This window comes from Dryobates pubescens, chromosome 31, assembly GCF_014839835.1.
Source record: "Dryobates pubescens isolate bDryPub1 chromosome 31, bDryPub1.pri, whole genome shotgun sequence".
In the NCBI taxonomy this organism is placed as follows: domain Eukaryota; kingdom Metazoa; phylum Chordata; class Aves; order Piciformes; family Picidae; genus Dryobates; species Dryobates pubescens.
In genome coordinates, this window is record NC_071642.1 from 3,003,216 (window position 1) to 3,029,712 (window position 26,497).

The 26,497-nt window shown below is 49.7% G+C and overlaps 3 protein-coding genes across 3 annotated transcripts; 2 read left to right on the forward strand and 1 right to left on the reverse strand.

The window, feature by feature from the left end:
• Window positions 1-1,812: 1,812 nt before the first annotated feature.
• On the reverse strand, window positions 1,813-11,620 carry CIB3 (calcium and integrin binding family member 3). The gene is made up of 6 exons (XM_009900641.2): window positions 11,549-11,620; window positions 10,631-10,665; window positions 6,567-6,678; window positions 5,601-5,748; window positions 3,722-3,917; window positions 1,813-1,865 (listed from the first exon to the last, which is right to left on the reverse strand). Exons 1-6 carry the CDS (start codon window positions 11,597-11,599, stop codon window positions 1,844-1,846), a joined length of 564 nt encoding a protein of 187 aa, XP_009898943.1. The 5' UTR covers window positions 11,600-11,620; the 3' UTR covers window positions 1,813-1,843.
• A 1,750-nt stretch (window positions 11,621-13,370) lies between these two features.
• On the forward strand, window positions 13,371-14,366 carry FAM32A (family with sequence similarity 32 member A). Its single transcript, XM_009900630.2, has 4 exons — window positions 13,371-13,468; window positions 13,556-13,694; window positions 13,837-13,890; window positions 14,055-14,366. The coding sequence occupies exons 1-4, from the start codon at window positions 13,392-13,394 to the stop codon at window positions 14,121-14,123; spliced, it is 339 nt and encodes a 112-aa protein (XP_009898932.1). The 5' UTR covers window positions 13,371-13,391; the 3' UTR covers window positions 14,124-14,366.
• A 698-nt stretch (window positions 14,367-15,064) lies between these two features.
• Window positions 15,065-25,843, forward strand: AP1M1 (adaptor related protein complex 1 subunit mu 1). The gene is made up of 12 exons (XM_054175334.1): window positions 15,065-15,174; window positions 15,909-16,065; window positions 17,249-17,316; window positions 17,919-18,049; window positions 18,183-18,330; window positions 19,656-19,782; window positions 20,738-20,880; window positions 22,136-22,207; window positions 23,116-23,274; window positions 23,762-23,887; window positions 24,534-24,609; window positions 25,282-25,843. Exons 1-12 carry the CDS (start codon window positions 15,133-15,135, stop codon window positions 25,302-25,304), a joined length of 1,272 nt encoding a protein of 423 aa, XP_054031309.1. The 5' UTR covers window positions 15,065-15,132; the 3' UTR covers window positions 25,305-25,843.
• The last annotated feature ends 654 nt before the right edge of the window (window positions 25,844-26,497 follow it).

Here is a 26,497-nt window from a genome sequence, read left to right on the forward strand (position 1 = left end):
TCTGGAGGCTTTCCAGCCCCATCTGGATGTGTTCCTGTGTGACCTGAGCTGGATTCTCTGCTCCTGCTCTGGCAGGGGGGTTGGACTGGAGGATCTCTGGAGGTCCCTTCCAAGCCCTCACATCCTGTGAGAGGAAGTGGAGGATGGGCTCTGTCCTGGGAGTCCATGGGGGCTGGGAAGGACTGAGGGCTGACTTCTGCCTTCATTGCTGGCTTCAGTAAAGCTCTGCTCAGCTGAACAGTTTGGTGCAGTTTGGTTCTTTCAGGCTGCCTTATTCCATCACCCATCTCTCACTCTTCCCCAGGGTAACACCAGCCTGGGGGAGGGCTTAGAATCATAGAATCATCAACCAGGCTGGAAAAGACCTCAGAGGTCATCAAGTCCAACCTGTTACCTAACACCTCCTGACAACCAAACCATGGCTCCAAGTGCCACAGCCAGTCCTTTCCTGAACACCTCCAGGGACAGGGACTCTGGAGCCTTTCTGTGGGAGCCACATGCTGGGCTCTGAGCTTGAGCTGGGACTTAGGGCTTTGGTTTGGAGGCACCTTCATGCAGCCCAACATTGTTGTTTTCTTTTTAATGCCTGTAAACTGTGGTTTTAGACTGCCCACTCCTGGCTGCCACTCTTCCCACCTTACAGCTGCTTTCTTAAACACTTCTCATTGATTTTTCTCCCCCCTTCTTTGTATTCAACCCCCAAGCCTGTTGTTTATTCCAGGCTGGATGTTTTTACTCTGGTTGTACAGGACCCTGAGCACTGCATAAATAAACTTCTTATGAAAAGAGACTTTCACAACCTGAGGTTGTCACTTGTGTTCCATCCTTGCTGCCTGGCACACAGGGGAGGGTTCTACAGACAGACAGGGGGGGCAGGGGCCTGGGCTGGGCTCTCCTGTCCTTCACATGTGCTGACTTCTCATTACCAGGTCTGAAGCAGAGCTCTGCCCTCTGTGCTGCTCAGGGCCTGTGACTGATGCTGAGACATGCTGGGAGAATGCTTCAGCCAAGTGGTTTACTGCACTGCTCTGAGGACAGGCTGAGGGAGCTGGGGTTGGGCAGCCTGGAGAAGGGAAGGCTCCAGGGGGACCTTAAAGCTGCCTGAAGGGATCCTGCAGGAAGGCTGCAGAGGGACTTCCTGAGGGTGGCTAGAGACAGGACGAGGGGCAATGGTTTGAAGCTGAGGGAGAGCAGGGTTAGAAGCTCTTCAGTAGGAGGGTGGTGAGACTGTGGCACAGGCTGCCCAGGGAGGCTGTGGATCCCTCCTCTATTGGGGTGTTCAAGGCCAGGCTGGATGAGGCCTCGGGCAGCCAAGTCTGGTTGAGAGGTGTCCCTGCCCATGGCAGGAGGGTTGGGGTAGATGATCTGTGAGGCCCCTTCCAACCTGAGCCGTGCTGGGATTCCTCTGTAGCTGCTCAGAGGAGTTGCCTGCAGAGTTTGGATGAAGCAGAGCAGGTTTGGTTGGGTTAGTTTTAATATTTTCCACGTTTTAATCCTGGCCAAAGCATTTTCCTAAGGGGTTCTAGAAGCTGTAATTGGATAGCAGCCCCTGACCTACCTGCTGGGATCTGAACTTCAACAAATTAAATCCCATCTCCCTGTCCAGCCCAGGTTTGCCCTCACAGAGTGAGGGGAGAGAGATTATTTTGTTACATGACAGGGAAGTGTTAATGAAGAGCTTAATGGTTTCCTTTTGAAGAGGTAAGTAAGAGACAGACATCTCTGAGGGCTTCAGTTAGCAGCAGTTGTCCTCTTTGCTCCTCTCATTGACTTCTCTCTGGAAGGGTAGTTTCAGGTGAAGTAAGAGCTGCTGGAGGAGGTTGAAGAAGTGCTTCAGCTGGGATCAGATTCGAATGTGAAATGTGCTGTTCAAGAGAGGAAGGGATGGTCACTCACCTGCCCCTGCTCAAAGGGAGCCACCACAGTCAGAGGATTGTCAGGGTTGGAAGGGACCTCAAGGCTCAGCCAGTCCCAACCCCCCTGCCATGGGCAGGGACACCTCACACCACAGCAGGTTGCTCACAGCCACCTCCAGCCTGGCTGCAAACACCTCCAGGGATGAGGCTTCCACCACCTCCCTGGGCAGCCTGTGCCAGTCTCTCACCACCCTCCTGGGGAACAACTTCTTCCTCACATCCAATCTCATTCTACCCACTCCAAGTTTTGCTCCATCCCCCCCAGTCCTATCCCTCCCTGACACCCTCAGAAGTCCCTCCCCAGCTTTCTTGGAGCCCCCTTCAGACACTGGAAGGCCACAAGAAGGTCTCCTGGGAGCCTTCTCCTCTCCAGCCTGCACAACCCCAACTCCCTCAGTCTGTCCTCACAGCAGAGCAGCTCCAGCCCTCTGCTCCTCCTCGTGGCCCTTCTCTGGACACCTTCCAGCACCTCCAGATCCTTCTTGGAACAGAGGCTCCAGAACTGGCCCCAGAGCTCCAGCTGTGGTCTCAGCAGAGTGGAGCAGAGGGGCAGAATCCCCTCCCTCGACCTGCTGGCTGTGCTTCTCTTCATGCTGCCCAGGATGTGATTTGCTCTCTGGGCTGTAAGTGCTCCCTGCTGGCTCCTGTTGAGCTTCTCCTCCCCCAGCACCCCCAAGTCCTTTCCTTCAGGGCTGCTCTCCAGCCAGTCCCTTCCCAGCCTATGTTGGTGCCTGGGATTGCCCCAGCCCAGCTGCAGGACCTTGCATTTGGTCTTGTTGAACCTCATGGGGTTGTCATGGGCCCAGCTCTGCAGCCTGCCAAGGTGCTGGGACTGCAAGAAATGGGAAACTTTGCTTTGCAAAGCCCTTGTCAAGACCTGGAACATTCAATAAACACAAGAGCTGAGAGCTGCTTTGTGCAAGACATGAGTCAGAGAGCAGGCTCAGTGGCACCCACTGGGCTAACCCCCTGTGCTTATCAGTGGGGCCTCACTGCTAATATTAACTTCTTAAATTAGAGGACTGTTTGTCATGGCAGAAGCACATGGGAGGGTCAAAGAGCAAGCCAAGAAGCCTCCACACTTCTGCAAGCATCTCTTTTCCCAGTCTCTGTGGCAGGCAGCTCTACTAAAAGCTGCCAAAGCAGCGTGGCCAGAGATGGAGAGAAAGGATTCTGCCCCCCTGCTCTGCTCTGGGGAGACCTCACCTGCAGTGCTGGCTCCAGCTGTGGAACCCTCAACACAAGGACATGGAGCTGCTGGAGCAGGTCCAGAGGAGGCCACAACAATGATCAGAGGGCTGAGGACCTCTGCTATGGGGACAGGCTGAAGGAATTGGGGCTGTTAAGCCTAGAGAAGGGAAGGCTCCAGGGAGACCTTAGAGCTGCATCTCAATGTCTGAAGGGGACCTAGAGGGAAGCTGGGGAGGGGCTGTTCAGAAGGGGCTGTGGGAGTAGGACAAGGGGCAGTAGTTTGGAACTGGAGCAGGGGAGGTTTAGGTTGGAGCTCAGGAGGAAGCTCTGCAGTGAGGGTGGGGAGACACTGGAACAGGTTGCCCAGGGAGGTGGTGGAGGCTCCATCCCTGGAGACATTCAAGGTCAGGCTGGATGTGGCCCTGGGCAGCCTGCTCTGGCTGGAGCTGTCCCTGCTGCCTGCAGGAGGGTTGGACAAGCTGCCCTTTGAGGCTCCCTTCCAACCCAATGCAATCTGTGACTCTGGGAGTGCTGAGGAGATGCAAACCACAGAGCAAAAAACCAACCCCAGCCCTCAGAGCAATTCTGTGGTCGAGATGGAAAGCAGAAGTTACCTGAGGAAATCTGGAGCTCTTACTATCATGTGCTGGAAGTCTTCCAAGGACAGCTTGCCATCATTGTCTGCATCAGCTTCATAAATCACCTTCTCACAGACCAGGTTGACTTCTTCTGGGGTGAGTTCATTCCTGGTTAACTTGTTAACAGTTTTCTCCAGATCTGCTTTGCAGATGTAATCATCGTTGTTAAAATCTGGGAGGGGAAACCAAATGAAGCCAAAGTGACCCAAAGTCAGCACTGCCCAGGGGCTGGCTGCCAAGACCCTAACAGGCTTGGTGCCCAGGTGAAGCAGAATTCTCCAAGCAGCAATCAGATGAGCTGTGTTTGATTGCCTGAAACTTCAGCGGCCAAGCAGCAAAGCTCCTCAGCAGCCACGGGGAGAGCAAGTGCAACCTGGAAGTAAAGCTGTCAATGGCCAGGGTCTGGTGGCTAAACAGAGGCTGGCCAGCAGCCAGGTCTGTTCCAGGTCTCTTCCAGGAAGGATCTGGAGGTGCTGGAAGGTGGCCAGAGAAGGGCCACGAGGATGAGCAGAGGGCTGGAGCTGCTTTGCTGTGAGGACAGACTGAGGGAGTTGGGGTTGTGCAGTCTGGAGAGGAGAAGGCTTCAAAGAGACCTAAATGTGGCCTTCCAGGATCTGACAGGGGGCTCCAAGAAAGCTGGGGAGGGACTTTTGGGGGTGTCAGGGAGAGATAGGACTGGGAGGGATGGAGCAGAACTAGAAGTAGGGAGATTGAGATTAGATGTCAGGAAGAAGTTCATCCCCATGAGGGTGGTGAGAGCCTGGCACAGGCTGCCCAGGGAGGTGGTGGAAGCCTCATGCCTGGAGGTGTTTGCAGCCAGGCTGGAGGTGGCTGTGAGCAACCTGCTGTGGTGTGAGGTGTATGGCAGGGGGGTTGGGACTGGCTGATCCTTGAGCTCCCTTCCAACCCTGACAATTCTATGATTCTAAATCCTTCTGGCTAAGCACTGCTCCTGAACCAAATGCAAGGAATAATGTGAAGGAATTCAGTTGTTTAACCTTCTTGCTGAATCCTGTCCTTTAAATGGCAAAGGGAAAGAGGTTTTGTTTGCTGTGTCACCTGGCTTTAGCTGATGCTAAAGAACAGCACTGAAAATTGCACTGTAAAACAAAATAGCAACAACAACAAAACCTTTAATCCATGGAGAAAACTGCTGGAAGTGGGCTGGAAGTGGGCTGGAAGTGGGCTGGAAGTGTGCTTCCCTACCTCTCCATCCAAACCACCCTGCAGGTTTACAGGCAGCCACATCCCTTGGGCTGCACTTTTCCAAGCAGCTCCTCAGCCAGAGCTATTTCCTGAACGTTTTATCAGCTCTTGCAGACTGCAGCTTGCACAGTTGGCAGCCAGGCCTAATCCCAAACCCAAGGAGAGCCAAAGGGATAACAAGGAGCAGAAGCTTCCAGGGGGCCAGAAGAGTCATTTACCATAGAATCATAGAATCAGTAAGGCTGGGAAAGACCTCAGAGATCATCAAGTCCAACCTATCACCCAGCACCTCCTGACTAACTAAACCATGGCTCCAAGTGCCACATCCAATCCCCTCTTGAGCACCTTCAGGGACAGTGACTCCACCACCTCCCTGGGCAGCACATTCCAGTGGCCAACAACTCTCTCTTTGAAGAACTTTCTCCTCACCTCCAGCCTAAACTTCCCCTGGCACAGCTTGAGACTGTGTCCTCTTGTTCTGGTGCTGGTTGCCTGGGAGAAGAGACCAACCCCCAGCTGGCTACAACCTCAGTGGTAAGGAAGGTGCCTGACTAGAAGCGGTCAGGAATATTTTGCACCCCCCCAGGTGCAGCTGCAGGGCTCCCTCCCCTCTCCCTCCACCTTTCCCTTTTTTGGAGGCATGTCTCACCATAGATTTTGAAGGCATAGTAAGCTTTCAGGTCTCTGGGAGCCATTTCACTCAGCACTGAAAACATGTCCAGGAAATCATCCAAGGTCATGTTGCCATCTCCCCGCGCCGAGAACACCTCCGCTATCCGCTGCCGGAAGGGATTGTCCTGGGAAGGGAGACAGCAGCGGGGGGAGGTCAGCTCCAGGGTTTCTTCAGGAACCATGGAGTCACAGCAGTGCTTCAGATGGGAAGGGAACCTTTCAAGCTCAGCCAGTCCAACCCCGCTGCAGGCAGCAGGGACATCCCCAGCTAGAGCAGGTTGCTCACAGCCCCAACCAACCTCCCCTGGGCGACCTGGGACAGGCTCTCCCCACCCTCAGCGTCAAACATTTCTCCCTTCTCTCCACTCTCAATCTCCCTCTTTCGGTTTCAAACCATCCCCTCTTGCCCTGACCCTGCTCAGAGGTCTGTCCCCAGCTTTCTGCTCACCTCTTTAAGCACTGCAAGGCCACCAGAAGGTCTCCTTGGAGCCTTCTCTTCTCCCGGCTGCACACCCCCCAACTCTCCCAGGCTGGCCTCACAGCGGAGGGCTTCCAGCCCTGCCAGCACTGCTGTGGCCTCCTCTGCCTCTTCTCCAGCAGGTTAATATCCTTCTGGTGCTGAGGGCTCGAATGGAAGCCACAACTGGAGCAAGGCTATTTTTACTGCAGCCTGATTTTGGCAAACCCTCCACACTCTGCTGGGTCCTTGCCTGATGCTGTGTCGGAGGCAGGCACAGCTGCAGCCTCCGTTCACCTTCGTGCAAGCTCAGGGAACCTCTCTGGAAGCTTCCAGAGAAGACCTTTTTGCCTTCCCAGCGCCCAAATTTCTTTGTCATTTCAGCCTCCCAGCAATTAGTAGGGGCTTAAATTATTAAAGAGGAGTGGGGTAGATGGTGAAACTGCAATGTGTCACTTGACTCTGGTCGTGTCCTTGGCTGGGTACCTTCAGCTCTGGCATGCTGCCAATGAGTTGATAGGGAAGTGTCACGTCTGGTTTATGGGTGTAGTCGAGCGGAACCAGCTGGGGGGCAAGGTCTCTGTACCTGTAGAACAGCCTGGGGCAGAACAGGGAAGGCTTAGGTCAGGCAATGAGTGAGTTAGACCCTGGAGGAGTCTCTGCTTGGCCTTTTCTCTATCATTCTGCAGCTTTTTCCCCCCAGCCTTTACAGAATCACGGGATTAGAATCATAGGGCTGGAAGGGACCTCCAGGATCCTCCAGGTCATCCCTGATCGTTCCAGTCCATCATTCCAGATCATCCCTGCCCATGGGCAGGGACACCTCACACTACAGCAGGTTGCTCACAGCCACCTCCAGCCTGGCTGCAAAAAACCTCCAGGCAGGAGGCTTCCACCACCTCCCTGGGCAATCTGTGCCAGTCTCTCACCACCCTCCTGGGGAAGAATTTCTTCCTGACATCCAATCTAAATCTCACCATTTCTAGTTTTGTTCCACTTCCCCCAGTCCTATCCCTCTCTGACACCCTCAAAAGTCCCTCCCCAGCTTTCTTGTAGCCCCCTTCAGATCCTGGAAGGCCACAAGAAGGTCTCCTCAGAGCCTTCTCCTCTCCAAATGAACAGCCCCAGCTCTCTCAGTCTGTCTCCACATCCACAGCAGAGCAGCTCCAGCCCTCTGCTCATCCTTGTGGCCCTTCTCTGGACACCTTTCTAGCTTCACTCCATACAGGATCACAGGATTAGAATCATGGAGTTGTCAGGGTTGGAAGGGACCTCAAGGCTCAGCCAGTCCCAACCCCCCTGCCATGGGCAGGGACACCTCACACTGCAGCAGGTTGCTCACAGCCACATCCAGCCTGGCTGCAAAACCGATATAAAATAGGTAGAAAGAGACAGAAATATGGCAAAATAGATAAAGATAGAGATGGAAAAAGAAATAGATATAGATAAAAATATATGTAAATGGGTAGAAATGGGTAGAAATGGATAGAAATATAAATATACCCAGCACCAGAACAAGAGGACACAGCCTCAAGCTGTGCCAGGGGAGGTTTAGGCTGGAGGTGAGGAGAAAGTTCTTCCCAGAGAGAGTTGTTGGCCATTGGGATGTGCTGCCCAGGGAGGTGGTGGAGTCCCCATCCCTGGAGGTGTTCAGGAGGGGACTGGATGTGGCACTTGGTGCCATGGTCTAGTCATGAGGTCTGTGGTGAGAGGTTGGACTCAATGATCCTCAAGGTCTCTTCCAACCTTTGTGACACTGTGATATACAAATAAATATATCATTGAGGTCTCTTCCAACCTTGGTGATTCTGTGAGACTGTAATATGGAGGTAGAAATATATATATATATAGAGAGAGAGAGAGAGAGAGAGAGAAAATAGACCTAAAATAGATAGAAATAAAAATCTAAATATGGAGACACAGAAATAGATAGAAAATAACTACAAATAAAAACATAGAGACACAGAAATAGATAGAAAATAGATATGAATAAAAATGTAAATATAGAGACACAGAAATAGATAGAAAATAGAAATAAAAATCTAAATATAGAGACACAGAAATAGATAGAAAATAACTACAAATAAAAATCTAGAGACACAGAAATAGATAGAAAATAGATATGAATAAAAATGTAAATATAGAGACACAGAAATAGAAAATAGATAGAAATAAAAATCTAAATATAGAGACACAGAAATAGAAAATAGATAGAAATAAAAATCTAAATATAGAGACACAGAAATAGATAGAAAATAGAAATAAAAATCTAAATATAGAGACACAGAAATAGATAGAAAATAGATATAAATAAAAATCTAGAGATAGAAATAGATAGAAAATAGATATGAATAAAAATCTAAATCTAGAGACACAGAAATAGATAGAAAATAACTACAAATAAAAACATAGAGACACAGAAATAGATAGAAAATAGATATGAATAAAAATGTAAATATAGAGACACATAGATAGAAAATAGATAGAAATTAAAATGTAAATCTAGAGACACAGAAATAGATAGAAAATAGATAGAAATAAAAATCTAAATAGAGACATAAATAGCTATAAAATAGAAACTGAAATATAGAGAGATAAAATAGATATAAATATAAATAGAGACATAAAATAGATATTAAAGTAAACCAGAAATATATAAAAAGAAATAAATGCCATCTCTATCAAATAAATAAATATAAAACCAGAAAGAGAGTAAAAATGGAAGATGAAAATGGAAAGCTGCAAACTTCAAAGAATTAAAATCAAATGTGGCTCTGCCCAGTGAAAGAAATAAAAGATTCCTAAATAAACCTAGAAACAGAAAGGGGAGATATGAGTACATAGGAATAAATACAATCTCTGCTAGCTAAGTAAAGAGAAAACTATAAACATCATCTAAAGTGAAAATGGAAATGGAAATGGAAATGAAAATGAAATGGAAATGGAAATGGAAATGGAAATGGAAATGGAAATTGAAATTGAAATTGAAATTAAATTGAAAATGAAAATGAAATTGAAAATTTAAATGAAAATGAAAAGGAAAATGAAAATGAAAAGGAAAATGAAAATGAAAATGAAAATGAAAATGAAAATGAAAAATGAAAATGAAAATATGCAAAATTAAAGGAATGAAAATAAAATGAAATATAAATAGGCAAAGTGAAAGGAATAAAAGGTTCCTAAATACACCTAAAAATCGAAATGGCAAATATGAATAGATATCAAAGAGGGAGAAACGGAAATAGGGAGACATAAAATAGATCTAAAATGGATGCAAAAATACCAACACAGAGAGAGGAATGGAGATAAACTGAAAGTCTAAATAGAGAAAAGTAAAGAAAGAAAATCTGTGCCCAATAAATACAAAATTATGAATAGAGAGAGAAATAAACATGAAATTATGAATAGAGAGAGACCTAGAGGTAAAATAGATAGAAATCAAAATAGACATCTAGGCACAAATGGATACAATATTAAAAGAGAAATATATGAAGATACAGAATATAGAGATAAAGAAAGAAAGAAACTATACCTCTAGACATAAATAGGTAGAAAGTAGATAGAAACAGGACTGGAGAGCCAGAAAATAGATAGGAATAAAAATAGCAATCTAGGGAGACATAGATAGAGATAAAATAGGTAGAAAATAGAAATACAGAGAGAGAGATAAAGAGGCAAAAAATAGATCTACAGAAAAATAGAGACTAATAGATATAGATAGAAATCAAATAGGTGTAGATAGGAATAAAATAGATGTAGATAGAAATCAAATAGATATAGATAGAAATCAAATAGGTGTAGATAGGAATAAAATAGATGTAGATAGAAATCAAATAGATATAGATAGAAATAAAATAGATGTAGATAGAAATCAAATGGATATAGATAGAAATAAAATAGGTGTAGATAGGAATAAAATAGGTGTAGATAGGAATAAAATAGATGTAGATAGAAATAAAATAGGTGTAGATAGGAATAAAATAGATGTAGATAGAAATCAAATAGATATAGATAGAAATAAAATAGGTGTAGATAGGAATAAAATAGATGTAGATAGGAATAAAATAGATGTAGATAGAAATCAAATAGATGTAGATAGAAATAGAGAGACATAAATAGACATAAATAGAGACATAAATCGAGCTAAAATAGAGCTAAATACCTGTACAAATAGATAAGATACATCTAGAGAACTATAAATGCATCAAGAGATATAAACCAACTCTAAACAGATAGAAATATTTGACAGCTAGAGAGAATGCAGAGAGAAAGACAGAAATATCCATTTCTCTCTGCCAGTTTGGGTAACCTACAGCTCTCAACGTTGCCTCCCAGCAGAGGCTGCTACCTTCATCCCAGTGGCAGCGTCCCAGCTCGGTCTGAGCTCCATAAGAGATCAACTTCTCCGTTAAAACGCCCCCAAGTTCTGCTTTCAACTTGTGTCCAGCCACTTAAAAGGACTTTTTTTTTCCCCAGCAGCTTCCCCCCTCTGTAACTTCTCTTTCCAGCAGCCTCTCTGCTAAGGCACCCAAAGTGCGCCTGAGGCTCACCTCAGAATCTCTTTCCTCGTAAAGAATGTGCAGTCCTGGGGAAGAAGGAAAGATCACAACACTCGGTGAGCATTTGGAGCATGCATTGGGCCCAAACTTCTTCAGTGCAGTGACTCAGATGGAGCTCTGCTGGCACAGAGGTGGCCAAGCAGCAATCCTCTTTCCTTTTTTTTCCCTTTCCTGTCCTTTTTCCCCCCCTTTCATTTTATTTCCTTTTTTCCCTTTCTTCCCTTTCCTTTTTTCCTTTCCTTTCTTCCCTTCCTTTCTTCCCTTTCCTTTCTTCCCTTCCTTTCCTTTCTTCCCTTTCTTCCCTTTCCTTTCTTCCCTTCCTTTCCTTTCTTCCCTTTCTTTCCTTTCTTCCCTTTCTTTTCTTCTTCCCTTTCCTTTCTTCCCTTCCTTTCCTTTCTTCCCTTTCTTTTCTTCTTCCCTTTCCTTTCTTCCCTTTCCTTTCCTTTCTTCCCTTTCCTTTCCTTTCTTCCCTTCCTTTCCTTTCTTCCCTTCCTTTCCTTTCTTCCCTTCCTTTCCTTTCTTCCCTTCCTTTCCTTTCTTCCCTTTCTTTTTTTCCCTTTCCTTTCCTTTCTTCCCTTTCCTTTTATCTCCTTTCCTTTAATTTTTTTCTCCTTTCCTTTCATTTTTCTTCTCTTTCTTTCCTCTCCCTTTATTTCCTTTCCTTTCCTTTTTTTTTCCCCCCGCTTTCCTCTCCTTTCCTTTCCTCTCCTTTCCTTTCCTCTCCTTCCCTTTTGGTATATAATTAGGAGCATTTCATAACTCTCCTTGCTGGGAGACTCCACCAACATTACTAAAACCTTTGCTGCAATTTAGAACTCCTGCTCAGCAACGTTTAAAGAGGCTGTTTAAAACCAGCCCTCCACTGCTGTTCTCTCTCCTGCCCCAACAGCCATTTCCTTTCTTTCCTACCTGATATGCATCCAGCTGCTCTGGGGTGAAAATGGTTTGCTTGTTGCCCATTCCTGGCTCTGACTGCTGCCTCTTTTCCCATTGTCCTTTACCCCTGCCCCCAAAGGCAGCTTTATACCTCTGGATATTCAGTTATTAAAAGCTTGCAACAATGAGCTGCAGGTATAGCAGAGGATCAAGTAACCACCTCCCCTATTCCCCAGGCTGCAAAGTATCATAATAGGAGCATTTCATCAAATCTTTAGTCTGGCTACTTAAGGCTCTTATCCAGCATCACTCACCTGTCTCCTGTGTGCACAACAAAGCCTCAGGTTACACCATTTAGCCAAACAGCTGATAGCTTCTGGTGGCTTTGAAGCAGCCAGGGAGCCTCACGGGGGATGCCTTCTCCTTCCTCCAGATGCAGTCAATCAACAGGAAAGAGTTAACAGAGGATTTATTCTTTATTTAAGAATTAAGAGCAGATGTTAGAAAGGTGTCCAGAGAAGGGCCACAAGGATGAGCAGAGGGCTGGAACTCCTCTGCTGTGGATGTGGAGACAGACTGAGAGAGCTGGGGCTGTTCATTTGGAGAGGAGAAGGCTCTGGGGAGACCTTCTTGTGGCCTTCTGAAGGGGGCTCCAAGAAAGCTGGGGAGGGACTTTTGAGGGTGTCAGGGAGGGATAGGACTGGGGGGAATGGAACAAAACTAGAAGTGGGGAGATTGAGATTGGATGTTAGGAAGAAGTTCTTCCCCAGGAGGGTGGTGAGAGACTGGCACAGGATGCCCAGGGAGGTGGTGGAAGCCTCATCCCTGGAGGTGTTTGCAGCCAGGCTGGATGTGGCTGTGAGCAACCTGCTGTAGTGTGAGGTGTCCCTGCCCATGGCAGGGGGGGTTGGGACTGGCTGATCCTCGAGGTCCCTTCCAACCCTGACAGTTCTATGACTAACAGTGGCGGCAACTCCTTGTCCTTTCCTTCTCACTAGTGCCAGCAGTAGTTTGTACTGGAGGCAGTATTGATAAAGTTTGCTCAGCCTCTTTATTCTGCACTATCTGCTAACACAAATTACACACATTATTCTATGAGTCACACAGTTATTAGCGTGCCATGATGCATATGTACAGAGATATTGAGAGAATGTTGATATATTCTATGATTCACTGAATGGCTCAGGTTGGAAGTGACCTCAGAGATCATCTACTCCAACCTCCCCACCATGGGCAGGGACATCTCTCAACTGGCCTCCCCTGTTCGAAAAGGACAGGGAACTACTAGGAAGAGTCCAATGGAAGGCTATGAGGATGATGAAGGAAGTGCAGCATCCCTCTTCCGAGGAGAGGCTGAGAGCCCTGGGGCTGTGGAGCATAGGGAAGAGCAGCCCCAGAGGGGATCTGATCAATACTCAGCAAGAGCTAAAGCTCGTGAGTATGGGATTGGACTCTTTTCAGTGGTGACCAGTAACAGGACAAGGGACAGAGGGTACCAACTAGCAGACAGGAGGTTTCACTTGAGGAAAACCTTCTGTTCTTTGAGGGCGCTGGAGTCCTGCAGCAGGCTGCCCAGAGAGGCTGTGGAATGTCCTTCTCTGTAGAGCTTCCAACCCGCCCTGGCCATTGTGCTGCTGGGCAAGCTGCTGTGGGTGCTCCTGCTTTAGCAGGGGGCTTGGACTGGATGAGCTCCAGAGGTCCCTTCCAGCCCGCACCGTGCTGGAACTCCGCGATGTGAGCGGGAGGCAGCCAGGTGCCCGTTGCTGCGGTAACGCTGCGCCGCCAGAGGGCGCCACCAGAGCGGCAGTCACGGCGGCGGCTGCAGTAACGCTGCGCCGCCAGAGGGCGCCACCACCAGAGCGGCGGCGGCAGAGCCATGGCGGATTACGAAGCGGTGCAGCGCGGACCGCTGCGGCTGAAGGGCAGCGGCGGGGCCATGGGGGCCGGCAAGCGGTGAGGAGAGGGAACCGGGGTCGGGGGGGGGACACACACCCCGGGCAGAGCAGCCGGGACTGGGCCCTGACCGCCCTCTGCCCGCAGGAAGAAGAAAAAGGCGAAGGAGAAGGCTCAGATCCTGGAGCAGATCGTGAGCAGCAAGAAGCAGGAGGAGGAGAAGAAGCGCGGCCTGGACAAGCGGACCCCGGCGCAAGTGGCCTACGAGAAGATGCAGGAGAAGCGGGTAGGGCTGCCCTGCCTGCCCCGGATCCCTTGTGCGGGCTCCGTGGAGCTCATGACAAAAACCCCAATCGATCCCTGAGATGCGGCCCTCGGGGGGCTGCGAGTGCCGGCAGTAACCAAGTCCCTCTTGTGTCTTCCTCCAGCAAATGGAAAGGATCCTGAAGAAAGCCTCTAAGACCCACAAGCAGAGAGTGGAGGTGAGCCCAGGAGACCCTTTCATGCTCAGGCTCCTTGCGGTGGAGGAAGCGTTCAGCCTTCGTGAAGCGCACACCTGGGGGAGGCGGAGGGTGGTCTGATGGTCGAGCAGCGACGATGTTAGCAGCAAATACTCAAACGTTTCCCTTCTCCTTCTCTCCCTTAGGACTTCAACAGGCACTTGGATACTCTGACCGAGCATTACGACATTCCTAAAGTCAGCTGGACCAAGTGAAGGGACTGCTCGCCAGGGCTGTGGATCAGGAGTTGTGTTTTGTTTGTCCTGGACGGGAGGGTTGCCATCCCGATCCGAGTATTCTCCGTACTGAATGTTTAATATATCTTCCGAGCGTTTACAGCTTCCTGCTGGTTTATTTCGCTGCTCTGTTTTCATTTCACTGCTTTGTTTTTATTTCACTGCTTTGTTTTTCAAAACCAAAGAGGCAACAAAGCCTCTTCTTGGCCGGGGAAGCTCTGATTTCTGTAGGGGGAGGGGGAGCTGGGTTTTTAGCGCTTAAAGGGAGATTAAGGCAAAAAAATCCAGCTGGAAAACATTCCTTTATCTGTTTGATACTAACTCCTCTGAGAACCTCGCCCAGCATAAGCTTGAGGAACTGGACCATTTCTTTCTATCCGGAGGTGGAGGGTTTGCTGTTATCTTGTAACTGCGATGTAACTTATTAAAACGCTGCTTTCATCCTTTTTTTTTGGGGGGTGCTGAGTTACCTGAAAAGCCAGGGGCTGTGCACTGGCGGAACCGGCTTTGTGTTTGTGCTTTGCCTGCCTTTACAATGCCTCCGCCCTTTGAGGTGGGGATTCGTTTCACGGTGTTGAAAACCTGCCTCTTAAACCCGGAGGCTGTTCTCGGACCTGAGCGCTGTGGCTCTGCTCTTGCCGGCTGGGTGCTCAGTGTCCATCCGGGGCAAACCCCCAGCCCAGCCAACCCCCCCGCCCCCGAGGCTGCAGCTCCTCCTCCCCAGCCCCGCTGCTGCTTTCAGCCCTACGAGACCACCTCCCAGCGCGGGGGGAACGAAAAAAGAGCCTGGGCCTATTTAACAGCCGCTCTCGGCGGTTCACGGTGTTCTTCCGCCGACCCGGCGGAGCCCCGCGAGGATCCCTCCCCGCGGCAGCCGGCGCTCGCCTCGTGTCGTCACTTCCTGCCGGAAGTGCTGTGCGCGAAGCGGAAGTGAGGCTGTCCGTGGCCGGGCGGAACGGCGGCCCGGGCGGGAGGCGGCGGTGGGGCGATGTCGGCCAGCGCTGTCTACGTGCTGGACCTGAAGGGGAAGGTGGGCCGCGGCGGGGGTCGGGCAGGGTCCGGGCTGTGAGCGGCCCCGGGCTGCTGGGGGTCCCCCGGCCGCCTTGGAGGCTGCGGGAGCAGCGTTCCCCATCCCGGCGCCTCCGTGCTGCCAGTGGAACGTAGCACTGCGGGGCCGAGGCGGAGCGGCCTCCCTGGGCCCGGGCTGCTGCGGGGGTCCGGGCAGGGTCCGGGCTGTGAACGGCCCCGGGGTGGTGGGGGGCCCCTGGCCGCCTTGGGGGCTGCGGGAGCCGCGTCCCCCACCCCGGCGCCTCCGTGCTGCCAGTGGAACGTAGCACTGCGAGGCCGAGCGGTGACTCGGGAGCGCCTGGTCGCCGTTAGAGATGCTAAATGGGGTGGCCGCCGGTAGCAGAGCTGCTCGCAGGGCCCTTGGGCATCCCACCTGCGGCGATGAATCGCTGCCGTAGTTAGTCTCAGAGGAGCTGGTTGTTTTCCCATCCTAAAGGAATCCTGGGGTGTGTGCGGCAATAGGTGACGAATGACTGGAAAATATTAACACATGGCTTAGTAATGAGAGGCTGGGAATCTGCTTTCCAAGCAGCAAAGTATTTTGGCCTTGTGCTTTCCATTTGGAGCCTGCATCGAGGCTCGGGGGAGCCTTGGTGAGTTTGGAAGCTCCTGAGGGCTCCCCAGGATCTTGTGTGTCTGTCTTCCCCCCAGGGAAAGGCAAACTGAAGGAAGAGGTTTTTGTTCCTCTCTCTGTAGGTCCTCATATGTCGCAATTACCGTGGAGATGTGGACATGTCAGAGGTGGAGCATTTTATGCCAATCCTTATGGAGAAGGAAGAGGAGGGAACCCTTTCTCCTATCCTAGCACACGGGGGAGTTCGTTTCATGTGGATTAAACACAACAACCTCTATCGTATCCTTCCCGCTGCGCGCAGCAGCTCCGGCAGGCCCTGGGCCGCTGTGCTCTTTGGACCAAGCGACCTTTAAAGGTCCCTTCTGACCTAAAGCATTCCATGAGCCGAAGATTTGCGTTGGCTGGGGCTAAATGCAAAGGTAGAGAGTGGGTTAAGTGACACGAGGAGGAGAAGTAAAGTCTGGGTAAGCTTTACCCAGTGTCATGTGCAGCAGCAGCACAGGGGGCAGGGGAAGGTTTGTATGTTTGTGTTAGAACAGAGCCTAGGAGTTATGATCACAGAATCACTAAGGTTGGAAGAGACCTCAAGGATCATCAAGTCCAACCTGTCACCACAGACCTCATGACTAAACCATGGCTTCAAGTGCCACATCCAATCCCCTCTTGAACATCTCCAGGGACGGTGACTCCACCACCTCCCTGGGCAGCACATCCCAATGATGAATGACTCTCAATGAAGAACTTTCTCCTCACCTCCTGCCTGAACTTCCCCTGGTGCAGCTTGAGACTGTGTCCTCTTGTTCTGGTGCTGCTTGCCTGGGAGAAGAGACAAACCCCTTCCTGGCTACAACCACCTTTCAGGTAGTTGTAGAGAGCAATGAGGTCTCCCCTGAGCCTCTTTTCCAGATGATCAGAGGGCTGGAGCTCCTCTCCTATGGAGACAGACTGAGAGAGCTGGGGCTGTTCAGTCTGGAGAAGAGAAGGCTCCAAGGAGACCTTCTTGTGGCCTTCCAGTATCTGAAGGGAGATACAAGAAAGCTGGGGAGGGACTTTTGAGGGTGTCAGGGAGTGATAGGACTGGGGGGGATGGAGCAAAACTAGAAGTGGGTAGATTGAGATTGGATGTTAGGAAGAAGTTGTTCCCCGGGAGGGTGGTGAGAGCCTGGCACAGGTTGCCCAGGGAGGTGGTGGAAGCCTCATCCCTGGAGGTGTTTGCAGCCAAGCTGGATGTGGCTGTGAGCAACCTGCTGCAGTGTGAGGTGTCCCTGCCCATGGCAGGGGGGTTGGAGCTGGCTGCTCCTCGAGGTCCCTTCCAGCCCTGACAATTCCTTGATTCTAATGTTGTATGGGGTTTTTTTTTTTTGCCCAGCTCTCGCTGTCTAAAAGCTTTCCAAACTGCACTTGGTGGGGATTTCTCTCTGGTCACTCTGCTGGTTGCTTGTTCCTCAACCTCCTTTACCAGTTGTTGCAACTTCTAAGAAGAATGCTTGTGTGTCACTGGTGTTCTCATTTTTATACAAAGTAGTTCAGGTGAGTCCCAACATTTCAGAAGCCAGCTCCACCTCCTTGGCCAAGTTCAAGCTAAGTTTCCTCTAAATAGAAGTGCTTAGAGCTTCCACATTTGGTAATAGCTTTTTTTTTTCCCCCTCCCCCTCCCTTTATATTTGATTGTTTTGTAGAACTCTCTTCCTAACCACTAATAATGGAATTGATATTTTGTAGCTGAGTAGGCAAAAAAAAAAAGGATGTGGCACCACCCTGTAAGTAGCTGCACAAGACCTGAGAGCCATGGAAGAGGCTTGTGACCTTGCTGCATGAGTAGTGGCTGTCCCCTAGATTCTTCTGTTTGGTTCATCTGTGCCTGGCATGACAAATATTTCTCTCCAGCACATTCCAAATAGTTAGAGCTGCTTCTAGGATGAATTTTTCCACCCCCTACCCCCAGCTCTCTTTCCATGGAGGTTGGGTTTCCTGAGGCTGTTTGTGTATTATGGGGGTTTGGTTTGGGGCTTTTAGATGTTAAAAAACCCCCACCCCACCCCAACCAACCAGAACTGTTGTGAATGTGCTGGCTTCCTCCCATTAATGTCCTCCTCCTCCCCTACCCTCCTCTCCTTTTCTTCTTGTTTCAGGTTTTTTCTGAGTATTTCAAGGAGCTGGAAGAAGAAAGCATTAGGGATAATTTTGTTATTATTTATGAGTTGTTAGATGAGCTGATGGATTTCGGCTACCCACAGACCACTGATAGTAAAATATTACAAGAGTAAGTTGCCATTCTGCATCCCTCTGCACTCCTCTAAACTTCTGAGCCTTCTTCCATGCTCAGAGAGTTTGGTTTGGGGCTAACTGTCAAAAGCATGAATGTTAACTCCTTTTTTCTCTCCTGGCCCCTGAAGGTACATCACTCAGGAAGGTCACAAACTTGAAACTGGAGCTCCACGTCCGCCGGCCACTGTTACAAACGCTGTGTCCTGGAGATCAGAAGGGATCAAATACAGGAAGAATGAGGTGTTCCTGGATGTTATAGAGTCTGTTAACCTTTTGGTGAGTCCCTCTGGCTTGAACATGGAAAGGGAGTTGTAATAGTAAGTGTTGAAAAGGGCACGTTGGCTGACAGCCTGGAAGGGTGCAACAACGAAACACAGCAGAGTGGCTGTGGCTGGTGCACTGTGATGCTACAAATGGGTAGGGGTTGGAAGGGACCTCTGAGTCCAGTCCCCCTGCCAAAGCAGGGCAGTTCACACAGGAATGCATCCAGATGGGGCTTGAAAGTCTTCAGAGCAGGAGACTTCACAGCCTTCCTGGACAGCCTGCCCCAGGGCTCCAGCACCCTCACACCAAAGAAGCTTTTCCCCATGTTGAGGTGGAATTTCCTGGGTTCCACTTCATATCCATTGTCCCCCACCCTATCACTGGTCACCACTGAAAAGAGCCTGGCCCTTTCTTCTTGACACCCACCCTTCAGATATTTGTGAACATTAGTAAGATTCCCTCTCAGGCTGCTCCTCTCCTGACTAAACAGCCCCAGGTCTCAGCCTTTCCTCACCAGGCAGATGCTGCAGTCCCTTCATCAATCTCCTAGCCTCCATTGTACACTCTCTAGCATATCCCTGTCCCTCTTGAACTGGGAAGCCCAGATCTGGACACAATACTCCAGCTGTGGTCTCAGCAGGGCAGTGAGATAAATGATGTCTGTTAGGCTGAGTACCCATAAGGACCTCCAGCAGACACCTCCTGCTCATTGCTGATTCCTGCTATGGCCTTTCCTTCTCTCCCTCTGCCCTCAGTTCAGTAGAAAGATACCCAGGAAAGCCTGGGACAAGGGGATGGCCTGTGGCCAGTTCTGGGCCCCTCAATTTAAGAAGGACATTGAGACACTTGGATGTGTCCAGAGAAGGGCAATGAGGCTGGGGAGGGGTCTGGAGCACAGCCCTGTGAGGAGAGGCTGAGGGAGCTGGGGTTGCTTAGTCTGGAGAAGAGGAGGCTCAGGGAGGTTGTAGCCAGGCAGGGTTTGGTCTCTTCTCCCAGGCAACCAGCACCAGAACAAGAGGACACAGCCTCCAGCTGTGCCAGGGGAAGTTTAGGCTGGAGGTAAGGAGAAAGTTCTTCCCACAAAGAGTTATTTGCCACTGGAATGTGCTGCCCAGGGAGGTGGTGGAGTCACCATCCCTGGAGGTGTTTAAGAGGATGTGGCACTTGGAGCCATGGTTTAGTTGACAAGAGGTGTTGGGTGATAGGTTGGACTTGATGATCTCTGAGGTACTTTCCAGCCTTATTGATTCTATGATGCTATGGAGTGGGAGAGTGTAGTTTGAGGTCATTAACACATCCCAGCAGAGCTGTCTGACTTCCTTTCCCATGTGCCTCAGGTGAGTGCCAACGGGAACGTGCTGCGCAGCGAGATCGTGGGCTCCATCAAAATGAGAGTCTTCCTCTCGGGCATGCCGGAGCTGCGCCTCGGCCTGAACGACAAAGTTCTCTTTGACAACACAGGCCGTGAGTATCTCAGCAGTAGCTGAAGGAGTAGGTTTGGGGATGCCTGAGGTTCGTCTGGAGGGATTTGTGCCGAGAGCAGTTGTGAGGAGAAGGATTCAGGGGTGTCTGCTGGCGATAAACTCGGCGTGAGCTGGCGATGGTCGCTGGTAGCCCAGCAGCCAGAGCAGGGAGAGCAGCAGCACAGGGAGGGGATTCTGCCCCTCTGCTCTGCTCTGCTGAGAGCCCACCTGCAGCACTGCCTCCAGTTCTGGGGCCTCCAACACAAGGAGGGCATCAAACTGTTGGAGTGGGTCCAGAGGTGGCTGCTAAGATGATCAGAGCGCTGGAGAACCTCTCTTGTGGGGACAGGCTGGGGGACAGTTGGTGCTGTTCAGCCTGGAGAAGAGAAGGCTTCAGGGAGACCTTAGAGCAGCCTTCCAGCACCTGAAGGGGCTCCAGGAGCGCTGGGGAAGGACTTCTGACAAGGGCAATGGCTTTGAGCTGAAAGAGGGGAGATTTAGACTGGAGACTGAAAGAAATTCATTACAGTGAGAGTGGTGAGACACTGGAACAGGTTGCCCAGGGAGGCTGTTGATATCCTCTCTATGGAGGCCTTCAAGGCCCGCTTGGATGAGGCCTTGAGCAACCTGGGCTGGTGGGAAGTGTCCCTGCCCATGACAGGGGATTAGAGCTGGATGCTCTTTAAGATCCCTTCCTACCCAAGCAATTATTCTGTGACAGAAACACTCCTGATTTTAGTATAGAACAGCACATTAAGTCTTATGTGACAGTGCCCAGCAGAAGTGGAATGCCCTGGTAGCCATCTAGGCTTCCTCATCTCTTTCTTCGTTGGGATCTCTCTGCTCCTAAAAGCGTAGAACAAGGCAAAGTACTGGCTGAAAGGGAGGGATGTCAGCTGTGAGGAGCATGTGGACATAACTCATGGAGCAGTGGGAAATGTCTGTTCTTCTGCTAGGTGGCAAAAGTAAATCGGTAGAGCTGGAAGATGTGAAGTTCCACCAGTGTGTCCGGCTGTCTCGCTTCGAAAACGACAGGACCATCTCTTTCATCCCACCAGATGGAGAGTTTGAGCTCATGTCCTACAGGCTCAATACCCACGTGAGTCTCTGGAGGGTGGCATTTTGGGGTTCTTTTTAATGGGAACCTGGTTTGAGTTGTGAGCAGAGTGGTTAAAATGGCTTTGCCTTAGCGTCGGGTTTGTTCTTCGAGCGTGGGCAGTGTGGTTGCTTTCAAGCCAGCTATTAGCAGCAAAGCTTTGTGGTGATGTTGTTGGAGGAGGGCTGAAACACCTCCCCTGTTGGGGACAGGGTGAGGGAGTTAGGGCTGTTCAGCCTAGAGAAGAGAAGGCTCCAGGGAGACCTTAGAACAGCCTTCCAGTACCTGAAGTGGGCTACAGGAGAGCTGGGGAGGGACTTCTGACAAGGGCTGGGAGTGCCAGGATGAGGGGCAATGGCTTTGAGCTGGGAGAGGGGAGACTGAGACTGGAGATGAGGAAGAAATTATTGAGTGAGGGTAGTGAGACACTGAAACAGGTTGCTCAGGGAGGTTGTGGATGCCCCCTCCCTGGAGGTTTTCAAGGCTAGGATGGCTGAGGCCTTAAGCAGCCTGGGCTAGTGGGAAGTGTCCCTGCCTGTGGCAGCGGGTTTGGAACTGGATGATCTTGAGGGTCCCTTCCAACCCAACCCATTCTGTGAGGTGTCAGTGCAGCAATTCATCCTGCTTGGCAGCAGCTGGATTTGTCTCATTTCATAGAATCATAGAATGGCCTGGGTTGGAAGGGACCTGTAGCAGTTTGAGCTAGTCCCTGGCTTAGATATTAGTTGGAATTAGGAATTAGGAAGGGGACATTAGAGATTTGATTGATTGATTGAAGCATGCCAGCCCCAGTGGTTAAGGAGAGCTTGCCTTAGGGGAAAGGGAAAATGGAACATAGAGAAGCTGTGTAATGCACAGCTGTGCCAAGAGACAACAGATGAAGAGTTCAGTATTAATCCTTTACTTTTAGGGCAGTACTTTGGAGTTCTTGTTAGGATTTGTTACAACCTAGTCCCTAGTGTGTGCAATCAACAGGTATTTGGGAGTGCAGGTGCTTTATGCCTTGACCTGAGAGGTACCTTTTTAAGCCTGTCATTCTTGTGCCACCTGCTGGCTGCTGGATCAATGCTAGATGGAATTTCTTTGGTTTAAGTAAAACCACAACTTGTTGGCCATTTCAAACCCCTGTTTTCTGTGGGGCTCACGTTTGGGATGTGGCTTTGTGGGGAAGCAGCATTTTAATCACCTTGCCAAAGTCAAACCTACAGCTCTGAAGTGTTTGGGGTTATTTGTTTTGGTTTTTTTCCCCACTTTTTAGGTCAAACCACTGATCTGGATCGAGTCTGTGATCGAGAAACATTCCCACAGCCGCATCGAGTACATGATCAAGGTCAGAACAATGCCTTTGAATCACAGAGTGGTTTGGGTTGGAAGGAACCTCCAAAGCTCATGCAGGCAAACCCCCCTGCAGTCAGCAGGGACATCCTGCCTCCACTAGAGCAGGTTGCTCAGAGCTTTGAGCTTGACCTTAAAATATCTCCAGGGATAGGGCCTCAGCCACCTCCCTGGGCAGCCTCTCCCAGTGTTCCAGCACCCTCATGGTGCAGAACTTGTTCCTAACATCCCTTCCCTAATTTCAAACCATTCCCCTTCATCCTATCACTGCAGGCCAAGGTAAACAGTCCCTCTGCAGCCTTCTTGTAGGCCCATTCAGGTACTGAACACTGCTGTAAGGTCTCCCTGGAGCCCGAGACTCATAGAATCAATAAGGCTGGAAAAGACCTCAAAGGTCATCAAGTCCAACCTGTCACCCAACACCTCCTGACTACTAACCCATGGCACCAAGTGCCACATCCAGTCCCCTCTTGAACACCTCCAGGGACGGTGACTCCACCACCTCCCTGGGCAGTACATTCCAATGGCTAACAACTCTCTCTGTGAAGAACTTTCTCCTCACCTCCAACCTAAACTTCCCCTGGCACAGCTTGAGACTGTGTCCTCTTGTTCTGGTGCTGCTTGCCTGGGAGAAGAGACCAACCCCCACCTGGCTACAGCCTCCTTTCAGGTATTTGTAGACAGCAGTAAGGTTTCCCCTGAGCCTCCTCTTCTCCAGGCCAAACACCACCAGCTCCCTCAGCCTATCCTCATAGCAGAAGTGCTCCAGCAGTCAGATCATCCTTGTGGCCACAGTCAAGGTCGGGGGGAATTGTGTGTCTCAGCCCTGGAGTCATGATGAAAATAGTGGATAATGGAAACATTTAGAGTCTTCTCTTCTCATTGTTGTGTCTCCTTCTGTAGGCCAAGAGCCAGTTCAAGCGCCGCTCGACGGCCAACAATGTGGAGATTCACATCCCGGTCCCCAACGATGCTGACTCACCCAAGTTCAAAACCACTGTGGGGAGTGTCAAATGGGTTCCAGAGAACAGTGAAATTGTCTGGTCCATTAAATCTTTCCCAGTAAGTGTTCACTTGGCTTTTTCATCACCTCACAGTCCAATGATGAGTGTTCAGGTTCTCCCTAAAGCAGATTTTAATAGCAGCGGACAAGTAGCCCTGGCTGCTGCTTCCTCTTTGCCCTTGGAGGAAGGCTTGGGGAGAGGTTTCAGACACTGTGGTTGGGATATTTATTGGGTTTTTAAACTGGGATCATTGTCCTGAACTGGGTTAGAGAGCAGAGATTCCCCTTTGTCAAAGTGTATCAGAGGGGCTGTGCTGCAGACTCTCAGACAGGACAAATCCAGGCCATCTGAGGGTTCTGCAGCTCGATGTCAGGATGTTCTCTTCCAAGGACAGGCTGAGAGAGCTGGGCTATTTTTAAAGCCTAGAGAAGGCTCAGAGCAGAGGTTCTCCAGCCCTGGAAACTACTGGTGGGGTTGGGAGGTTTGGGGTTTTTTTTTCCTGTTTCAAGAGAAAAACCAAATGAATAATCTGTCCTTTTGGATAGGGTGGAAAAGAATACCTGATGAGAGCTCACTTTGGACTGCCAAGTGTTGAAGCTGAAGATAAGGAAGGAAAACCTCCCATTAGTGTGAAGTTTGAGATTCCCTATTTCACCACTTCAGGGATCCAGGTTAGTAGTTGAAAAACAGAAATCCTGAGCAGTGACCATGCTGAGCTCTTCACACCTAAGTTTTTCTTTCTTGATGATTCTCTTCAATGTTCTCCAGTGGGCTCCCCAGTTCAAGATAGGCAGGGAACTACTGGAGAGAGTCCAGTGGAGGCTACAAAGATGCTGATGGGCCTGGAGCATCTCTGAGAGCCCTGGGGCTGTTGAGCTTACAGGTTGGACTTAATGATCTCTGAGGTCTCTTCCAACCTTGGTGATTCTGTGATAATGCTCAGCAAGAGCTAAAGGGCCTGTGGGGTCAAGAGGATGGGGCCAGACTCTTCTCAGTGGTGGCCACTGATAGGACAAGGGACAGTGGGCAAAAACTGGAGGCCAGGAAGTTCCACCTGAACAGGAAGAGAAACTTCTTTGGTGTGAGGGTGCTGAGCCCTGGAGCAGGCTGCCCAGAGTGGCTGTGGAGTCTCCTTGTCTGCAGAGCTTCCAATCCCACCTGGCCATTGTGCTGCTGGGCAAGCTGCTGTGGGTGTCCCTACTTTAGCAGGGAGGGTTGGACTGGGTGATCTCCAGAGGTCCCTTCCAACCCTCACCATGCTGGGATGCTGTGAAACACTGCTTGGCTGCCATGGGAGACTTGGACCTCTCTTTCCAGGTTCGCTACTTAAAGATCATTGAGAAGAGCGGCTACCAGGCCCTGCCCTGGGTCCGCTACATCACCCAGAACGGAGGTAAGTGGCAGGCAAGAGACTGTGGCCATCCCCCTGCTTGTGGGTTTTGTTGCTCTAGCATCCAGCTACAAACTGAAACACACAAACCCAGCTTATTGATATTCCTGACTATTCAACTGGAGAGTTAAGCTACACCTTAGCCTAAGGTGTGCTGCTTTCGGTGCCTTAATGAAGGACACAGTGGGACAGGCTCAGAGACGCTGTTCAAGGCTCTGGTTATGAAAGTGGCATTCAGGGAGACTTCAGAGGGCCAGTTCAAAAAGAAATTGCTCACATTTCAGTCTGCCAGCTCTGAGCTGTGTAAGACACTGGCTGCTGAAAGATGGGAGGCTGTTAGCAAAGCAGAACTGGATGGGGTTTGTTGTTTGCTTCTGGGGTTGGTTTGGGAGTTTTGGGGGGGCTTTTGGATGGGGCTTTTGGATGGTGGGCTGGGGGTTATATGTTTGGGTTTCTTCTTGTTTCTCTATCTCCCTTGTTCTGGCATGGAGGCCTGGCTGCCTTCGGCTGCCTTCAGTTGCCTTCATCAGCCTCAGAGCTCATTATCATGACCCCTCTGAGCACACATCTGGGTTCCTTTGACATCAGCTCATCCCAAGCTGCTGCCCTGCTTTGCTGCCTCTCATGAGACACAAAACCCCTTGGATTTAATTTCCCCCCTCCCCCCTTTTCCAGACTACCAGCTTCGAACACAGTAAAGAAACACCTCACAAGCCACCCCAGACAACAGAACTTCAGGCCTCCAAGTTTTGTTTGCAGAAGCTTCTGTGGTACTGAGAGCTGTGAATGTCATTGCCAAGGGTCTGGTTTCTGCCATCTTGGGTTGAAAGGAGAAAGAATTGGGAAGTTTTCCTCCTTTTCACTACGGTGTTTTGAGCATTTGGGAACCATTAGTATTGATTGTGTGGATATTTATTTCATTCTTAGAACACGCTGATCTTGCTGCTAAGTGCTAATGACAGTAGGGAGTAGTGGTTTACCTTGAGGAGCCAGGAGGACAAGGATGAGCCTTGGGAATGTCTTTGTTGTTGATGATGAGGATGATGATGATGCCTTTGTCTGTTACATTGGCAGCATTTCTAGTGTTGGTGTTTTAGGATCTCTTAAAGACGTTGGCAGCCTCGTGCTACAAATTAGGGAGATAATAATTGTGCAATTAAATGACTGCTGAAGACTTAGCTGGATTTAGCCCAAGGTAATTTATTTTATGTGTTGTTTATTTTTTCTTCTGGGCATAGGGGTGCCCTCTCTGTTAACTTACCAAAACTTACAAGTGATGAGGTTAAAACTACCTGAAATCCCCCCTCCCCCCCCCTCAAAATTAATCAAATAGCATTTGCTCTTTCTGGGTTTTTTTTGGCCTGGTTTCAAACCAGGATGCAAGCAAAGGGTTTGGAAATAAAGCTGGGGTTGTTAAAGACTTCATGAAGTGGAGAATGAGAGCTCAGAGAAGTAAATTTCTCTGGGAATATCTTAGTTCAGGACTGTCAGAATGCAGGCTGAAGGGTTTCAACCCTTTGGAATACCCAGGGCGTGGACACCCAATGCCAATTGGTCTCCAGGGCATGGACACTCAATGCAAAGTGACCCTCAGGGCATGGACCCCCAATGCCAATTGACACCCCCCCACCCCAGGGCATGGACCCCCAATGCCAATTGACCTTCCCCAATGCCAACTGACTGAATTTGCTTTTTAATTCCTAAACCAACTGCAAACTGTGATAGAGAAGCATAAAACCTGAGCTTAATTATTCAACAAAAAAGACTATAAACCAATGTAGTTATTAAAGACCAATTTAAAACAAAAAGACCAAACCCATTTAGTTGTTAAATTAAAACAACAAATAAAAGACCAATTTTGGATGCAATTTAGGAGGAAGATTGAAGGGCT